This window comes from Trachinotus anak, unplaced genomic scaffold (assembly GCF_046630095.1).
Source record: "Trachinotus anak isolate AG129_WGS33_773 ecotype Australia unplaced genomic scaffold, CSIRO_AGI_Tana_v1 ptg000009l, whole genome shotgun sequence".
NCBI lineage: Eukaryota > Metazoa > Chordata > Actinopteri > Carangiformes > Carangidae > Trachinotus > Trachinotus anak.
This window is the reverse complement of record NW_027273860.1, coordinates 19,366,924-19,385,353: the sequence shown is the minus strand read 5'-3', so window position 1 is coordinate 19,385,353 and position 18,430 is coordinate 19,366,924. Positions and strand designations below refer to the sequence as shown.

The 18,430-nt window shown below is 42.0% G+C and overlaps 1 protein-coding gene across 1 annotated transcript in view; it reads right to left on the bottom strand.

The window, feature by feature from the left end:
• The window catches only part of mkxa (mohawk homeobox a), a 29,231-nt gene extending 10,801 nt beyond the window's left edge, over positions 1-18,430 (bottom strand). Inside the window, exons 1-5 of the mRNA XM_071485690.1 lie at positions 18,303-18,430; positions 16,729-17,011; positions 14,271-14,430; positions 10,979-11,132; positions 6,264-6,647 (exon numbers count right to left, since the gene is read on the bottom strand). Coding sequence (XP_071341791.1) covers positions 6,264-6,647; positions 10,979-11,132; positions 14,271-14,430; positions 16,729-16,904 — 874 coding nt within the window. The 5' untranslated portion in view covers positions 16,905-17,011; positions 18,303-18,430. The remainder of the gene's footprint in view (positions 1-6,263; positions 6,648-10,978; positions 11,133-14,270; positions 14,431-16,728; positions 17,012-18,302) is intronic.

Genomic DNA, 18,430 nt, shown 5'->3' with positions numbered 1-18,430 from the left:
TACATGGCTATTTTGTTTGTAGTCTCAAACCATCACCATCCTAAATCCAAGTCCACACTCTGAACCTACTTTAAAGGGTCTCTTCACCCAAATTACAAAGCAACATTTCAACTTACCCCTCTGGTATATATCCATGAAGATATTTTAGAGATTACTTCAGCAACCTCAACACAATGGAAGTGACTGGAACTTTATTTAAAGTGACAAATTACTATTTAGTTTCCATTTTTTTGTTTCAGTACATTTTTCGCCTCATAAAAAGAGGCTACATTGATATAAACTATTGTACTTCTTTATATTACATTTTCAAACAATAGACATAAGCAACAAATATCAAAATAACCACTTTTAAATGCTTATTAAAAACCCTGTTAATATGTTGGAATGCCTCATCTGTTCTTAATCATTGTTTATTCTAAGTTCAATGTTCATCTGTGAATCTGCACAGCAACTGAGGATAAGATCATATAATTTCACTTTATATAGTGTTTTATTGCTGTTGATGTGACAATTTTTACATCACTGTTACTTGTCTATAAAAAAATAAATAAATAAATAAAAAAGTTTAAAAAGTTTATCCAGTGTCACAAGGACACGATTTTGGAGAGATGACTTGCTGTTGAATTTTTCAAAGGAAATTTCTCAATACTCTGAGGAGCAGAAATAAAATCCTCATCATCTCCATTGCTCTGGCAGAGGTTTCAGAGAAAACTATCTCCATGGCCAGACAACACTATGAGTAAGTGCAAAAATAGCTGTATTTTTTGTAATTTGGGTGAACTTTGCCTTCACAGTGGTTTAATTGTTTGTCTCACCCGATCCCTAAGTCCACTTTCTATGTCAAAAACAGCCACTTAAACAAAGTGAGGCCAGGCCAGCTGCCCTCATTCTGGCGGCCGTCCCTATCTTTATGAGAAGAAATTCAAGAACTTACGCACACTTATGCACACACTCATTTCTTCCAACCACACTCTGTGTCTCTTAGTCACTGCCACCATGTTGTCTTTCTTCTCCCAACAGGCCACTGCTGGAGAAACTCAACTCTCGATCTGGATGGAACAAGTGCCTCCCTCCTTTCCTCCTCTAAACGTCTCCTCCACACTGATTGCTAAAGCCCAACCTGAACCCAGTGAGTCTTGGCAAAAACTGCCGTCTTGGACCAGCATCCCCAACATCCTCCTCTCTCTGTCTTCCCTTTCTCCTTTCCTATGAAACTGTGGAAAGACCAGTTTGTAGCCAGGTTATCCACATTTCTAGATTCCAAAATGTGGAGCTCTCAGCCATCACTCTCTGGGAGTGGCTCACCGTCACCCAGCGGCCCAGTGTTGAGCGTTATCCATGGTAAACTACACCACGTGTCATCAGTCAGCAAACGCGGCATCAGAGTCTTAAATCAGCCACAACAGCCACTATCCCTCAACGGTTGGGTTTTTCTTTGAAAAAGAAACAAGAGACACCAACGGTTAAGGAAATCCAGTATCTTGTTAGTCAAAATATGAAAATAGCCAAGATAGAAATCTCTTTTCTATCAGGGTCGACCATCACATCTTTCTATCTTTATACCTCCAAAAAAGAAATCCAAACATTCTTCTTCTTTTCCACATTAAGACAACTTTTCTTCCATTCACCTGGACGGCTCCACAGCTCCTTAAGTGCCACTAAACTCTCCAGGATTCAATAACTGTCTGGCGCTCGCTGCAACCTAATTTGAAAGGCCCTTAGGATCTCAGCTGCTGCTGTCAGACGCTGCTGTTTTCATTGAACAGATTTCTGAGAAACGTATGTGTTACACTGCACCTGCCTTAGAAATAAGCTACTTTGCTGCTGCATTGTATGCCCAAAAGCCTCTGGCTTAGTTATCTGTTGATGGGAAATGTAATAAACAGTAATAGTAACAGACAAAAATAAATAATTAGACTTTTTTGGCAGAGTTGCACACATAAATTCTATGTATAGCCATGCCAGACATTCTTATGTTCCTCTCAGGATGAATTGTAATGACGCTGGTGATCCCTTGACTTTGTTGAGTACTTTGGTTTGTGACCAAATACCTACAAGACTAATGATATTCCCATCAGACTCAACTGTCCTTTCTGTTTATTACTAACTAACAAATGTTAGGAAAGCTAGCATGCTAATCTAAGATGGTGAGCACAGTTAAAAACCAGCATGTTTACTTTGTTATTATGACCATGTTAGCATTTAACTGTGACTTTACAGCCTCACAGAGCTGCTAGCATGGCTGTAGAAACTGCAGAGGGGGTAATGTGAGGGAAGGATGCCCTTTAAAATTATTTTTAGCCATTATACTGTAAGTAGACTGAAATATCCCAATAACTGAATGATTCAATGAATTGTGAATAAATTTTGTGCAAATATTCAGGGTGCTTGGAAGATGAATCCTGACTTTTCATCTAACACCGCCATTAAGCTGAAATTTATGATATCCTCACAACTTTTGGATGAACTGCCATGAAATTTAGCACACACATTCATGTCCCACTGAATGAATTCTAATAAAAACTTCTAAGCCCCTAAATTTTGACCTGACACCATCATGGGAGCAAAGTTTGGCCAATGGTACGATCACACACCTGCAAAACTATATTCCCATCTGCCTCAGCTGTACTTTGTGTTGTTAGGTCTTATTAGCTAATATTAGCATGCTAACATGCTAAAATGAAAAGGAAAACATTACTCTCTACACATCAGTGAATTAGCTGAGAATTTCAGCATGACAATGTTAGCATTTAGCTGACAGAGCCGCTAAGATGGCTGAAGGCCGGTACTCATCATCAGAAAATCAGAGAAAACGTTGTTATCTTAATTTACTAGGTGCGCTTTTGAATGAGGTGCATTAAAATCAAATTATTGGAAACTTGGTGGTGGCCAGCGACTTGCCTTCAGCTATCTGTACTTTTCCACATCAATAGAGACATTGGCAAGCGCTCCACATTCACCATCAGGCTACTGTGCTCAGCTGAAACCAGAGTCCGTAAACCTGAGAAAACGTAGCCCTGTCAGCCTCGTGTAAAATGTCTGACCGAGATCTCTTAGTCTCCATCCGCAGAAACGTTGGGAGTTATTTGGCGTATAATGATCTATATGATATCAGACGGGGCGAAATCTGGTACTGAGCAAGAAGAAAAACATTCAGCCAGATTCCTGCCATTTAATATCCCATTAAAGGGTAATTTGGCATGAAACCCCTGGCATGTGTGATGGAATTCTACTGCTCCTTGTGTTCAATGAAATTCCCCACAGGCTTTGGCCTGTAGGTGCGTGTGTGTGCATGTGGCTGTTTGTACTGGATGTGTGTGTGTGTGTGCCTGTGCTTGTATGAGGCCTGTGAATGGTACATGAGTGTGAGTGAGTGTGTGTGTGTGTGTGTGTGTGCGTGTGTGTGTGTGTGAGTCCTTTCAAGCCAGCAGAAGTTTAGTTTTCCACTGAGGTAAATCTACACTCTCCATCTCCTGCCACGTCTGACTGCCCTCTGTAGTCACAGATAACACTGAGGGCTCAGGCCACGGCCTCAACAGCCAACTGGCCCATTAATGGACTTTTAGCCAATGGCGTGATGGTTGCCAGGCACGCCACTTTTGCTTTGACCAATCACAATTGTTTTACAGGCAGGAATTCAGCAAAGGAACGTGCCAAGAGACATCGCTTGTGCTCTTTCTTTCAAGTTCAAATTCTTTTCCTCCTTACTGCCTGAAAATGTCAGGAGTTTTGTCACTGTCAAAAAGAAACTAGAGGGAGCATTCAGAGAGCTTAAGTCTGATTTATTCTGTCTGTTTTTCTCTGTGTACCTGATATAAGTACAGATTTATGTGAAACCTGCTGCTCTGGGAAACATTTTTCACCTATTATAAAAACACAATAAAACTATTTGTAAAGAGGAATGTGTTCAGTACAAAAATATCTGGAATGTGCAGCCCACAGGAGGAAAAAAAACGACAGAGGAAATGATGCAAACCCAAGCTTAAAATCATTCGTCTCCGTCTCCCTCTTTCATTTGCTCTGTCTGCGTCGGCGAGATCAGGTGTGGAATTAAAATTTCATTTTCCCGACTTTTTCTTTGTTACGTTGCTTCGACTGGGCAATCGGAGCGGAGGGCCCCAGCAGGTGTTCGATCCCATGAGTCAACACGGCTTCAGAGAAGTTTCCATGTGTGGACTCAAAAGCTCCTCTCGCATGTAACAGAGTAACACTTCTGTAAAGGTGCCAGAGCCCGGGAAATCCGAGAGGGAGACGTCAGTGCCAAGAAATTATATTAACCATAGAGATAAAATAGTTACTCTCTATTAAAAACAGCAAGGCAGCCAGGTGAATTAATCTTTTTCTGGGATTTCTCTTATTAAAATCTGGTAGAGAGGGAGTTATAAGTCTCACTTGGTCTATCCATCTCTTTCTTTCCTTCTCCATGTGTGAGACCCAGCAGGTGCTTCGCTGTGAAAAAGCCTGATGTTCGTTCAGGTCACAGGGTTTTAAGTTGTTTTTTTTTTCCTTTTTTTTTTTTTGATCAGGAGGACTGAAACCGTCGCAGTCACTGATGCATTTCATACAAAAACCCACACGCACACCCTCCACCCTCCATGACGCTCAGATAATATGAAACACATTTGTCCATAAGAAGAGCTTTGAGAGAAACACAATAAAACCCCACACAAAGCCCCCGATCCTCCGTCACTCCATCACCTACACCTTCAAATCCGTCCCCCTCTGGGCCCGGGCCACACTCAGCACAAAGTGAAAACATCACTGTCGCCTATGAAGTGAACAAAGAGCCAGTGTTCTCAGCTGAAGAAGACAGATCTGACCTTGATTGCTCACGGCTCAGACTCGCTGTGAAGTGACACGCTGTTAAAGCTTTTGTTAGCACGCAGAGTTTTGTGATTTGCACTAAACTCACAGCACAGGAGAATATCAGCGTCAATCAGGTTGTGATTTAATGTAATGTGAAGCAACAGGTTTCCATCATGTGTGGAGAAGAAGGGTCTCTGGAGAGAAAACCCTCAAAGAAATGCATTCTGGGAAGTCTGCTAATATACTAACTGTGTTTCATTGGACAATTAACTTGATGATTGAACTCTGCAGTTTCTGAAATGAAAAACTATATGTTTTGAGTTGAAACTAATAAAACTTAATATTTACATTATTAACAAGCTCATGATAAATGATTAGTTGATTCTTTCTTTAATATTATTTGGTTTTATCATTCACTTTACAGTGTTAAATCTTGCCTGAAATGATCTTCCGTCCTGCAAAGAGGCCCTAAATAAAAACACGTGAGTGACAAAGTCTGTAAGGCGACATTTTTTAAAGGATTATTTCCTTTTCAGAGACTTTTCATTTCTGTCTTTTTGTGCCAAAAACACAATATGTTCCCAGAGTGGAACACACTGTGCTGACCAACATGAAAACAGGCAGAAAGAGAAGGATAAACCAGAGGAAAAAGGCTTCATCTTGCTTAGTGAACGCTCAGTGTTTTTCATCAAGTGGCCAGACACCTTCAACTGTGTCAGACATCTGCAGCAAAAATAAAGGCATCAACTTGTTAATGTTATGTTGCTCTACAAAAGTGAGACATTGTTCTGTGTAGTTTTATATTTTTTCTCTTTTTTCAAGCCAAAGTAAAATGAACTTCATCTCAAAAAGAAATGAAAGCTTTATGTATCATATACACCCAGTCTGCTGACACACAAACAGCCAGTTCCTCAGCAGGACCTCATGGCAGGATCAAAGACCTGCCAAACAGTAGCATGAAAGTGAGCATGTTCCACATGGCCTTGTTGTGTCTGGCCGAGCCTGGTCAGACGAGCTGGCTGGGGGGAATTCCTTCTCTGCTCAGCTGGAGCGGGTGAGAGGCAGTGAGTGTGTTAAGTGACAATACATGAGTGTGTATGTGTGTGTGTGTGTGTGTGTGTGTGTGTGTGTGTATGTGTGTGTGTTTTAGACACACCACAGTCTTGCTTAAATCTAATAGATTTAAGGCTCAGGGCCCTCTTAACTGCATCGTCATAAGAAACACATTTAGCTGCACAAACCCCATATAAAGTGAAAGTATGGTGGTGGGAGAAAACAGTGTTATGGCAGAGGGAGGGAGGGAGACAGTTGGAAATAACGCGCCAGCTGCAGGAATTAAAACAAAATGTGCAGATGGAGGGGACAAAAAAAAGAACAAAAGTGAAGGATGTCGTGTGTGTGTGTGTGTGTGAGGGAGACTCTTCAAGGGAAAGAATGCAGGAAATGTGGCTCCTTACCAGCCCGATAAACAAAGTTCGCCTCGGCCTCAGAGGAGGACGGCGACAGCAGCTCGTCGTCGTACTCGTTGGAGCTGAAGGAGCCGGAGTGGTTCCTCTTGCGAGCGTCCATGACGGCGTTGGCCACCATGACGTGGCGCAGCGAGTCATTCAGGTAGCGGTGCAACAGGCTGCTCTTGTACTTGGGCGGAGACACGTAGTCCTCGGCCAGTGAGGCAGCTTCGGCAGCTGAGCGCAGTCCCGCGCCCATACCCATACCCATACCCATACCCATGGCCATGCCCATGCCCACCATGGAGGAGCCCTCCTTCTTGATGACGCTCTGGTACATGGGCTTGGTGAGCTCCTCGGGGCCACTCTGTGTCCTCTGAGGGTTGTCACCATCTACAGCGTCAAGGGACAAAAAGATTCAGAGTTTTAGATTTATTTATTTTTTACTTTATTTTTATGAGTTTTTATGAATTTTGGAACAAACAATCATAAACAAACAACAACAAGCACAGACATAGATTGGATCCAAAAATACTAATCCTCTTTAACTTACACTTATTGTAAGGCCATCTTCTCCAGTATTTTGACTCATTGACACTCATATTATCTTCTTCTATCTCCTGTTTTTAGTCTCAGTGTCTTTTTTGTTTAAATAACATTTATACTACATAAACCTGTACATAAATGAGTGATTTGTGTAGTCTCTTGCAATTTTAAAAATGTGCATACATTTGCATGTTTAATGAGTCATTTTTAAAAAAACAAGATTTTTTTTTTAAACTTTTGATTTCTATCCCCTCCAAAGTAATTGTCACTGAGAGTCTTTTCAACTCTTTATATTTATTATTTATATTTATATCTCAGCAGCCATATACAGTAAAAACTATTGCACATGTGCTTATAATGATGACATGTACAGTTATTATGAATCATGAAATTTAATAGTCAGTTCATTTTCTTTATAATACTGACTCTGTATACAGTATAATGTCCATCTTAAAGGTCCCATATAGTATAAAGGCAGATGTCCATGCATTTTTGATTATAAAGCAGGTCTAGGTTCTATATTAATACTGTGAAAGTATCAAAGCCTCAGTCCACAGAGAAATGCACACAGCCTGTATTCAGAAACTGAGCATTAAAACCAGCCGTCAGGACTTCTGGAACTTTGTGATGTCACAACAAAGCAGTCACTGCTCTCAGCCATGTCCCAAGCCCCGCCCACCTGGACCCACCATCTAACATTGCAGGATTTGGTTTCTCTGAGTGTTTATCTGAAATCTGCTATATTTTTATTGGATCACTCAGAAAACAATCAGCCAATCAGAAGAGAGACTTAGAACCTGACTGACCTGTCGTTACTAGAGCTCCAGGGAGAAGCCTGATAGAGGAGATGTAAAACTACACTCAGATGGTTTTCGGTTCTGAAAACCACAAATATATCTTCTTACAGATATCTACATTTCAAATAAAACACAGGAAAAGTCTAAATATGGGACCTTTAAATTCAAGAATACTTCAGTGCCAGTGGGCATCAATGCTTCCAGTAATTAGACATTTTTTTCTGAGCAAATGCTTCTCTAGGTTAAATGACTTTCTAACTTCTGTGCATTGCTTTTTTCCTCCCCAGTGAGTCAGAGTGAGGTGAGCTAATCTTTAATCTAAATACCAGGGCAGGGAGATTTCAACCTGGCACTCCTGCCCTCCTGTTGGCGTCTCCTCAAGAGGAGAAAGTCCAGCCAAGCCTTAACATTACCAAACCATAACGGATGGCAGTCAATTTCCTCTCCATCTCTAAGCACGTTGCCCCTCTATTCCCCTGCAGAAATAAATAATTTCCAGGGTGCTCTGCAGCTGAAGAGATTGAATTAAAGCACGGGTCCCTACCTGATGAAAGAAGCCGGGGGAAGAAAGATAAAACACCGGACCAAAAAAACAGATATCCTCAGGCAGGAGGGAAATCAGGGAGAAGTTCACTGTAGATACTGTCCCTGCCAAGACTGTAATTTTGTAATTTGGGCAGGTTGAACATTCGATTCAGTCTGGGCCAAATTAAAATTATAGCTCCCACATATCAGAAACACATGGAGGTAACTTACTTGCCCTCCTTCCCCTGCACTGTCTGAGGTAAAGATTAGCAAACCCTCAACATCTCCACTGAAACCATGTAAATGGATAATAAAATTGTCATTATGATCCTTTTACATCTACACCTTTTTAAAATAAAACGTGCCTCTTTTCACACCTCCATGACAGCATGGCCTCTGCAGATCTCTTGCAGAAAACAACAGTTTCTCTCTTGCACTTTCTGCAGTAGCTACAAAACAAGCTGAACCATTTCAGGACAGCACACCGGGTTAGCTGGGTCAGGTCTGGCCCCATAAATAGGAACAAAAGCACAGGCATAAAAACATAATGGAGGGCCTTTCAGTGCATGGGTCAGATGCAGGAGCAAGCTGCGGATAGCTTCATAACCATAATGTGACAAGGAGAAGAGTCAGGGAGATATACAGAGTCTCCGGTGGTACAGTGGCCTGTGGCGGACACAATGCAAACACCATGCACACATTCCTCCCTCGCCGCACGCTCTGCTTCTCCTCCTCAAAAATTTAATTAGAGATCACCGACACCGCAGCGGTCTTCCTTTCTGTTCATCCTTTCACTGCGAGAGTTTGTACGTTTTATTTATTCTTTTTTTTTAATGTTTCCTGACCATGTTTTCTGCGCTGTCAGTGAGAAGAAGAGGGCAGTCGCTCCCTTGGAAATCAGCATGTGTTTGCAGTAAATACACGGCTGACAGAGAGCTACTCATTTCCAATTGCAGGCTGGAGGACAGAGGTTGGCTCAGTGGGGTGTCTTAATAACAGCGTGCTGCAGCCCGCCTGCCTCGGTGTCTCCCGGCCGGGGTGAACACTTGCCAATTATATACACCCAGAACATGAGTCTGCATAGCATCAGCCCGCTTTGGGTCGGGTACAGAGGGGGATGGCTGAATTTCAGGGGCACAAGAGGTATGATGTAAGAGACTGTCCTGGTCAAAGAGCATCAGGTTTACAACAGAGTATGGGACCAATTTATAATGGAGGTCTGAGACATTATGCTTTGATATCTCTGAAAGGATCATCCATCACACTGATGGATGGAGCAGCTACGCAAATGGAAAAGTTTTCCACTGCGCTTTAATGTACTGTAAACTGTGCCTATGTTAAATCTTGCCAATCAAACAAATGAAATTTATTTTACATTTGACATATAGATTCAAGTGTCAACTGTAGAATAACCCCAGACTTGCTTGGTCACCATAACGACAGAGGTCAAAGGTCACAGATGAAATTCAGATAATTAACACTGCTGCTGTTCCTCAAATGAGGGAGAAATGAATAATGATTTTAACATTTTTCAGTATTTCTGAGGCAAGAAAAAGTGAAAATTATACCAGTATTATGCTTTAAGGCAAAAGTTAACCTCAGGCAGCCACTAACACTGACTCCCTCTTAATATATTGAAATTTATATTTAACTGAACTGGTTTGCAAACCTGAGTTTTAATACAGATAACTGTTGAAAATTATTACAGATAACTGTTGCAACATATTCTACACATATACGACCACAACTACTACTTAAGATTTTAGCTTCATTATATTTTGCCATGAGACCTGGCCACCAACCAGTGCTCCTGATCTGACACAGGTTCACTCAATTTAAATTAATCTGTAGCATTTTGATTAAACAATGAGCTCGTGATCACAGACGTAAACCCTCAGAATTACAGTTACCGCTGTGATTTATACCCTGTCTGATTCTGAAAGGTGTGGATTATACATTTTTTACCTGCACATTATAACTGGACCTATTATGCAGGTGTTAGTTTGCAGTTTTAAATGAATGTGCTGGTGTTAAAGTGAAGTAAAGAGAGCAGCAGTGAGCTGCAGAGCTGCAGGACTGGGGTTGTTTGTGTAACCAATAAAAACATAAAGAGCTTCTTAATGAGAAGGACAGAGATTTCAGAGGAGAGAGGCTGCTTGTGTCTGTGCTAAAGCTGGGGGACTCAAACGAGACAGGAGGCAGATTTAAAAAGCTATCATGATTTTTAATCTCCCATAATTCAACTAATCTTTCATCAGAGCCTCCTGATGACGCGATCAGACCCGACAAAGCTCCTCTAGAGCCACAGAGCACATGATACAACTGTTGTGACAACTGAGTAGACCTGCATGTGCAGGATCAGCAGAGCTATCCTCTGGTCTGGTCGGCAGAGTGTGTTCAAGAGCTCACAACAATCAGTAACATTTCTTTCTTCAAAGAAAATTTGTCCAGCAGCCCAAGAGCTCGATTATATGAGATTTAAAACAGGAAAAGTCAGATTCGAATTAGTTATTCAGTCTCAATAAGTGAAGCCTGATATTTTCTGTTTGATAACATATGGCGTTTTGTTGGTGAGTGGTCATGCTTACACCATGTGATAAACTTGAGTTCTCTGTACCATGATTATTGCTTTGCATCAGTGACTGTCTAGTGGTGCATTAGCCCCAAAAAAGTTGCAAATTGCACAACCAACCCAGTGGTTTTCAGAGCTTGTGAAGGTCTGGGTCTGCAGGGCAGTCGCCTGTTTCAGAAGTCAAGCTGTGACATTGGTGAATTTTGAATTTTCCACTGTACTTTTGCAACACCAACCTTATGTAACCTGGAAAGAGCTGTCTCTGTGTAGCTGCGGATCCGTACCTTCTGAGCAGCTGTCGTCGCTGCTGACGCTCAGCCTCTCTGCGTTGCCCTGAACATATTTGTTGTAGAGTTTGATCCTCAGTGCCCAGCTCAGGTCCGGCTGCCTCACTGTGTTCTTCAGTCGCCTCCTGGCATTCGCAAACCAGTTGGAGACCTGAGAGGAAGAGAGAGAGAGAGAGAGAGAAATAGAAGGAGGTGGGAGCACAAATAGAAACATATGTTATTGTTTTGAATCCAAACAGCTCCACATCCATAGCAAAGCAAAGACTATCCTTTATGAAAACGTCTGCTCTCTGCCTGCCGTCAGCCTCATTCAGAAAACCAAGAGCGGCCGAGGCAAAAGACAGAAACAGAGTCAGGTTGCAGAGCAGCTCTCTGAAACCGAGCTCTAAGAAACATCCCAGACGCTCTGGAGAGACACGCCGGCATGCATCTTTTCTGTATCAGCCCCACACAGACACACTTAACACCCTCCAAATGCTGGACAGCCAGTGAAAGCAACGTTTCATTAACTAATGTTCCGACCGAGATGTACGTCCCCTGTGCTTATTCTGGACTCGCACAGACTCCCTCGAATAATACATTTTTTCCAACACTGTCTTCAAGATGCAATAAAAAAGACACTTGAGCTGGCGCTCTTCCTTTCACTGGGAAGGGAGACCATTAGATGTTATACTAGAATAACTTTTCATGCTCAATAGATTTCAAGCGGCTTATGGAGCGGCTGGGACAGGGGCCTTATGCTAGAGTACTTATTTTTCTGATCCTCTCTTTCAGTATCGTGTTTCTCGTTAACTAAGACCATCCCACATCCCTTTGTCTCGAGCCCAGCGCTGTGGCACTCCGGGGGAAGGCGGCATCTAGTACATGTGGCTTGGCTGGAGAGGAGGCGAGGCGAGGTGAGACGAGGCGACGCACGGGACAGCTCGCTAATGAGGACTGGAGGAAAGATGGCTGTCAATGGGGTGAGAGAAAACAGAAAGGAGGAAGGAGGAGGAGGAGGAGGAGGATGGTACGTCTGCTCCAATGACACCAACAGAGATTTTAAAAAAAGGGGGGGGAGAGGGGGGGACAACCAAGCAGCCAAACCAGCTCTTTCACCCGTGGCCTGTCTGCACTGTGTGTACCGTAGAGGAGACGGCATGCAGGCACGGCGAGGGATTTCAGTGGCGATGGAGAGATGGCACCGACTTATTCGAGCTTTAAAGAAACAATTCACAATATTTACATGGAAAAAAGGAGCCGCTTTGCTAAAACATGACAGATTTAGTCGCTTCGGACACCTGGTGCCAGGTGGGTGTTTGCAGGGGAAAACTGCACAGGACGTGATGCGTTCTACATTACTGGCAGCAGCAGCAGTGGTTTATTTGGACCAAACAGTGGAAGAAGTGGGTAGTTGTTAGCCTCCGTGAGCGGACAGGGAAAGAAAAGAGCGCCACCTAGGGCTGCAACAAACACTCAGTCCTGAACTCAAGGTGACGTCTTTGAGATGCTTGTCAAAAATCCAGAGATATTACATTTGTATGTCATTCACAAAGATAATAAAAGCTGCATATTCTCACATCGGAAACAGCAAATGTCATAAATTTTACTTCAATTTAAAATCAGTTTGATCATTTCTGTCTTTCCCTGTTGATCATCTCTTTGATTAGTCGTCTGATCAGCTCAGCAACACAAGTTTAAACAGAAAATTAATAAATTCAGTAAAAATAAAAAATTTAAACGGATCCTTGAAGGACATTTTTCAGGTTGGAAAATGTGATGAAAATAATTTACCTGCACGTCATCACTCAAGAACTCTTCCACTGACCTTTGACACTGCTTTACACAGCTTGAACGTATGCATGTTTCAGATTTTGTGTGTGTGTGTGTGTGTGTGTGTGTGTGTGTGTGTGTGTTCGCAGCTCGGCATCCCACTGTCCAACACAAAGCATTCCTCTGCTCTCTGCTCGCGCTCACCAAAACAAACAGCTCCATCAGGCCCCCAAAATGAGAACCAGATTAAGCGTCGTGGCCGGCGGCCCAAGAACGCCGCCGCAGACTTTCTGAGGCCGTATCAGTGACCTTGTCAGCCAGATGATACTGTACATACACAGCTGAACGTGCCAGACGCAAAACACACTCACACTTCACCGCAGGGTTTTCCTCAAAGTGGTCAGTTTGTCAGCTGTCCACTGTGCTCTGGTGTTATCAGCAGAGGGTGCAAGAGAACTTAAAGCATTTTAAAGTAGAACCACACCACAGTTCAGGAACCATCAGTGGTTCCTGAACTGAACCATCAGTGGTTCCTGAACTGTGGGTGGGATCTTTTTGGGGCTCTAACAATAAATATGAGACAAAGAAAAGAATCAGAAATAAACAAAAACATGTCTCCTACACAAAATTATTTTTATTCTTCAAGATTCTTTCAATCAATTTTTTAAAATAAAATTCAAAACAACATAAGAAACCAATAAATGTTGCTCAGTTTGTTTGTTTGTTTTTTGTTTGTTTTTGTTTGTTTTTTTAAACCAGTCTTAAGTTAAAAGCGTTAAGAACCTTTCATTCATGACTGCAGCAAATTTTTCACTTAATTGTGAAATTAATTGCTGCCAATTGTAGCATTTGGAAGAAAGTAGAAATAACAACGGAGGATCCAAAAGAACTTGAAGTATATGAGAAACCTGCACTCAGCAGACCCACAGATAGTTTCCACTCTGTGGGTTGGGACCTTCAACAGGTCTGAAGATAAGAAATTAAAATAAATGAATAGAAGATGATACAATTCTGCTGTATTTTTTCAGAATAGTTTCTCCTCTGTAGACGTCTATAGTTTGTTTAAATAAAAAAGAAAAAAAAACTTTTTTGTTGAATGAGAAATATGACAAGAGTTGACAAGTAGGAATTACTATTTAAGGGGACATAATTCAAATGGGTCACAGCCACAGACTCCAAATTTTATTTATGACTACAAGTTTCACACTGCTGTGAAATAACTGCCAACTGTAGCATTTGGAAGAAAAGTAGAATTAACAGCTCACCACTGCGTGAGTGTTGTAAAATAAACAGTTCAAGATGTAAAAACACTTTCTCCTAATTGCAAATGTGAGCTAGAATCCAGCTTTTCAGACCTGATTACAAAGACACTAAACCACGGAAATCAAATCTCACTTTTCCCCTCACCGATCACACTCAGTAAATCCTTTCACTTTTTTTCACCCTTTCAGCATCACTTTTTTCTTTTTTTCTTTTTTTTTATCAATATCATTATTATAATGAGCAGCCTGACAAGAGTCTGAAACAGTGGACTCACCTGGACCAGGGTCATTTGAGAGCCGAGGGCCAGCAGGATTTTCTCTGTCTTGGTGGGGTAGGGGTTGTCTCGGTGCTTGTAGAGCCACTGCTTGAGTGGCCGCGCCATGTCCTGCAGGGCCTGGCGCTTGTGTCGCACTTTGCCACCACTTGGACGACCCCTGTGGAGAAACAGGTAGAATAATGTTTACCAATATACCAGACTATATATAATACACTACAGGAAGCTTTTATTACAGGATATACACAAAGAGACATAAATACCCACTGGATTAACGAATTAAAGGACTTTGGGGTTTTAGCATTTCCAACATAATGTAATTATTCTTCCTGATTTCTCTTTTTTAACCAATAATTTGACCCAAAAACAAATATAAGAGCAGGATATAGTTGTTTTTTGAGTCTAAAATCATCAACATCAACCTCAGCATAAAACATAAAACAAACCAATCTCTCCTTTTTCCGAATTAAAGTAAAATCTGGTTTCAAACTAAACTAAAAAAGGAGCGAGGATTATGTTGTTTATTGAAGCGAACCAAACAATGTTACACAGCTGCAAATGGCGTCCTAAGTGGACCAGCATGTTGTCTGAATTAGTTAGTCATGACACATAAAGTGAACATTCAATACAGTGTGCAATTTTCTCACCCAAAGCACTGCAATTAGGCTAAGACACGTTGGATGAAAGGAGAGAGAGACATAGAGACATAGTAAGAGAGATAGAGAAAGACCGAAGCAGACAGAGAGAGAGAGAGAGAAATGGCCACTCGCAGTTTCTTTTTCATTGTGTTTCCCACAAACCACCGACACGTTGCAATGAAACAAACAAAAACATTTGAGCTCAGGCGCACAGTTTTGGCCAGATTAACGTTTTACACCCAGGAGAAGTGGATGGAGAACAATGTCGCTGGGTCACGAGCCACAGCCAAGCCATCACACAGGGGACTGACAAAGAAACTGAAATTATACTTCTGGTAAGGGTTAGGGTTCCCTTACAGAAAAGAGCCGTGACACATGTCCAAAGGATGCTGTAAAAACATCACATCAGGAATATACCCCTGGGGTGGAGACTCAAAACATCTATCTGAGAGACCCAGTTCAGCAACAACAGCTACTATCAGCTCTTATTGTATTATTACACATAATAAAACCATTTAATTCATCATGAGGAACATCCGCACCCTGAGAGTCCCTGCAGGAATATCTAAACGTCTCTCATTACAGTGCGTCTGCAGCAGTGTGCTGGTCCTCCTGAGCTGTGGACGACTTGCTCTCACCTGTAGCTCCAGGTTTTAGGAACCTGTAGATGTCAGTGTGGTGCTGTGCTGCGCTGAGCGTCTCCCTTTATCTCACCAAAAAGCTCCATTGACTGCAGATGTAACATATTTTAGTCTAACCTCAAGTCCGCCTGAGGTCCATGTTCTACAAATATTTTCCTTGTAATCTAGATCGGTATGAACATCCTAAAGGACATTTTACTTCGTGTTCTGAACTTTTTGATTTAAACGCTCACACTCACACTCACACACACACCTTTTTTTTTTAAAAATAATTCCACATTCTTCATTAGTCCTGATGTTTCCCTTGAGGGGACATTTCACAGTCATATAAGTTCAATAATTCCTTATGACTGGAGGTTCCTCTCCACTAAACACTCAAATAACACACAAACCCATAACATCAGGACACGACCTTTCCTTACACCTGCTCCCTGTCACAGAAAAACTAAATAAAATATATATTTCTAAAAAAGCACTGGATCCTTATGTGATCGACTAGACCACACAGAGAGTTGAAGGACGAATTTATTTATTGGAAACAGATGGGGACCTCTGCAAGACAGGCTACCGAACACGGTTGACCTACTTATTAATTTTAAGATTAGGTGTTAACATCAACACCTAAATGAGGACCAGACTGGGGAGAGGGTAAATATTAATTCCCTGATCCATCAGATCTTATTGCATTAAAGCCACATGAAAAAAAAAAATTGAACACCTAATTGGTGTTTCAGCCTTGAGGTGTAAAGTGCAAGTAGTTTTCCACATGTAAACGTCATTCCATCTGGATATTTTATCCATGCGTAAATCTGGAATTTTTGTGCGTAAATGCCAACTTTAGCACAGCTACAGAAACTAATCAATCCAAAATTTAATGAGCAGTCAATGAGGCTCCTGCATATATATAGATCACCAGTGTATCTCTACAGGACTGTGGCCTGAGAAGAGCTATTTAAGTTTGATATTTCATAATCTGGCTTCATTACGCGCGGAAGGTGGAGAGCTAATCACAGCGCTCTCATTGTCGTTCACTCTCTCTTGTGCTGAGTAAAGCAACCGTGAAATAGAGGTATTCCTCATCAGTAAAAACCCCCCATGGGGCTTCCCGGACTCCAGTTAATCCACATGTTAATACAAGCCACACATGCTGCGTTAAACTCAGCAGAATGCTCCACATACCCGCTCCGCCTGTGCCTGATGGCCTGGTTGTCTCTGATGGTCTGGTTGCTGGAGAGGAGGTCTGGATGTTGCCCGTCGATGACTTCTAGGTAGTTTCTGCTGCTCATTTCCACCTCCTTCGCCTTCTCCTCGAACAGGACCTGGCTGCTCAGCTTGTTAAACACAATGGTGTTCATCTTTGGCCAGAGAGAGTCCTCCGATTTCAATGATGCGCAAAAATTTAAAAAAAGGGGGAAAAAAAAAAAATTCTCCTCGGTTTTGTCACAGTGTCCCCGCGTCGCTCCTGTGGAACAAGTGTGAATATATTTTACAAAAGGTGTATTTGATTATACTTTACAAACTGCGATGTGGTCGTGGACTTTAATATGACCTTTGGTTCGAGAGGATGATGAGAAAAAAAAACTGACATCAGCAAAGAAAATCTAAAATTTAATATTCGTCCTAGAGAAGACACACTTCTCACATAAATAATGATTTGGTAGCTCCACTCCGGTGTGCGTGCCTCCTCACTATGAGCCTGCTCATCACACATATGCACTGCATAAACCTGCCTGCGGACCAGCCGCGGCTCAAGCGGACCGTGCGGAACTGCGCCGCTGTGATGGCTCATTATGAGCTCGCTCTTCGTAAACATTAGACTCTGCGATTCTAATTCATAAAATATTTGTGAGAACCCGAGGAGCCTGGAAATAGTTGCTATGTTTTAGGTGTGTGCGTTTCACGGTGCAGATATTTTTGGAATAAACTCCTGCAGAATCAGCGCATGCAGCAGGTCCATCAGGAGAAATCTGGGCGAACACATTTGCGCAGTGATAAAAAAAAAAAAAAAACCTCTTCACAACTTAGACCATGTGTTCCCCTTCTCTTTGCTACAGTGTCAGAACTCCTCTCAATTCTTTTTAATACGGTTTCAATTAATTTTCTATAAACAACTGGGGAGAGCAGAGGATTTACCACAGTACAATCTGCATCGCAGGCTCGGCGGTTTGGACACTAAACACTTGATTTGGGTGAAAAAAAAAAAAAAAAAAAAAAAGTTAAATTCAAGCGTGAATATTTCTGCCCTTCCTCCTCTGCGCTGCGGTCGTTTGTCGCTATAAACCCCTGAATGGTTTATTTTGGTTGGTGCTCTCCCATTTTAATGCAAAACAAACAACCCTGCAGGCTCAGAAACGTCTCGTTTCGTTTTCCTTCCTCACAGTTAATGTTAACATCTCTCTGTGGAGGTTCATCATGATGCGCAGCTGTCAGCAGCAGCCTGGTGCCAAATGTGTAAAGTGCCATGTAACAGTGATGTCCACTGAAATAAACAGTACTGGCAGTATATTTTGAATCTATATCTGTATTATATATTCTATTTATGTATCTATATGAAATGTAGTCATTAAGACTAATGTCAGGATACAGAGACTCAGTCCTGTCCATTCAAAGTTGGGTAAACAGGCTTTAGAGGGGTTTATCCTCTCCACTACATCCCTGCTTCAAACTTTAATAACCTGGATATGAAAAGCTGAACCTCTCGGTCCAGCCCTAAAACATCAGCCAGTGTGAGTCGGTGTGTCTCGGTTAGTTACCTGTGCCGGGCCCCTCCTGCGTCTCTCTGTTGTGTGTAACAATAATCCTGTTTCCAGTCGCCCATTCCCTGCTCACATGTTCTTGTCCTGAGATCCTGAGCTCAAACCACACGGACCGCCGTCTCCTC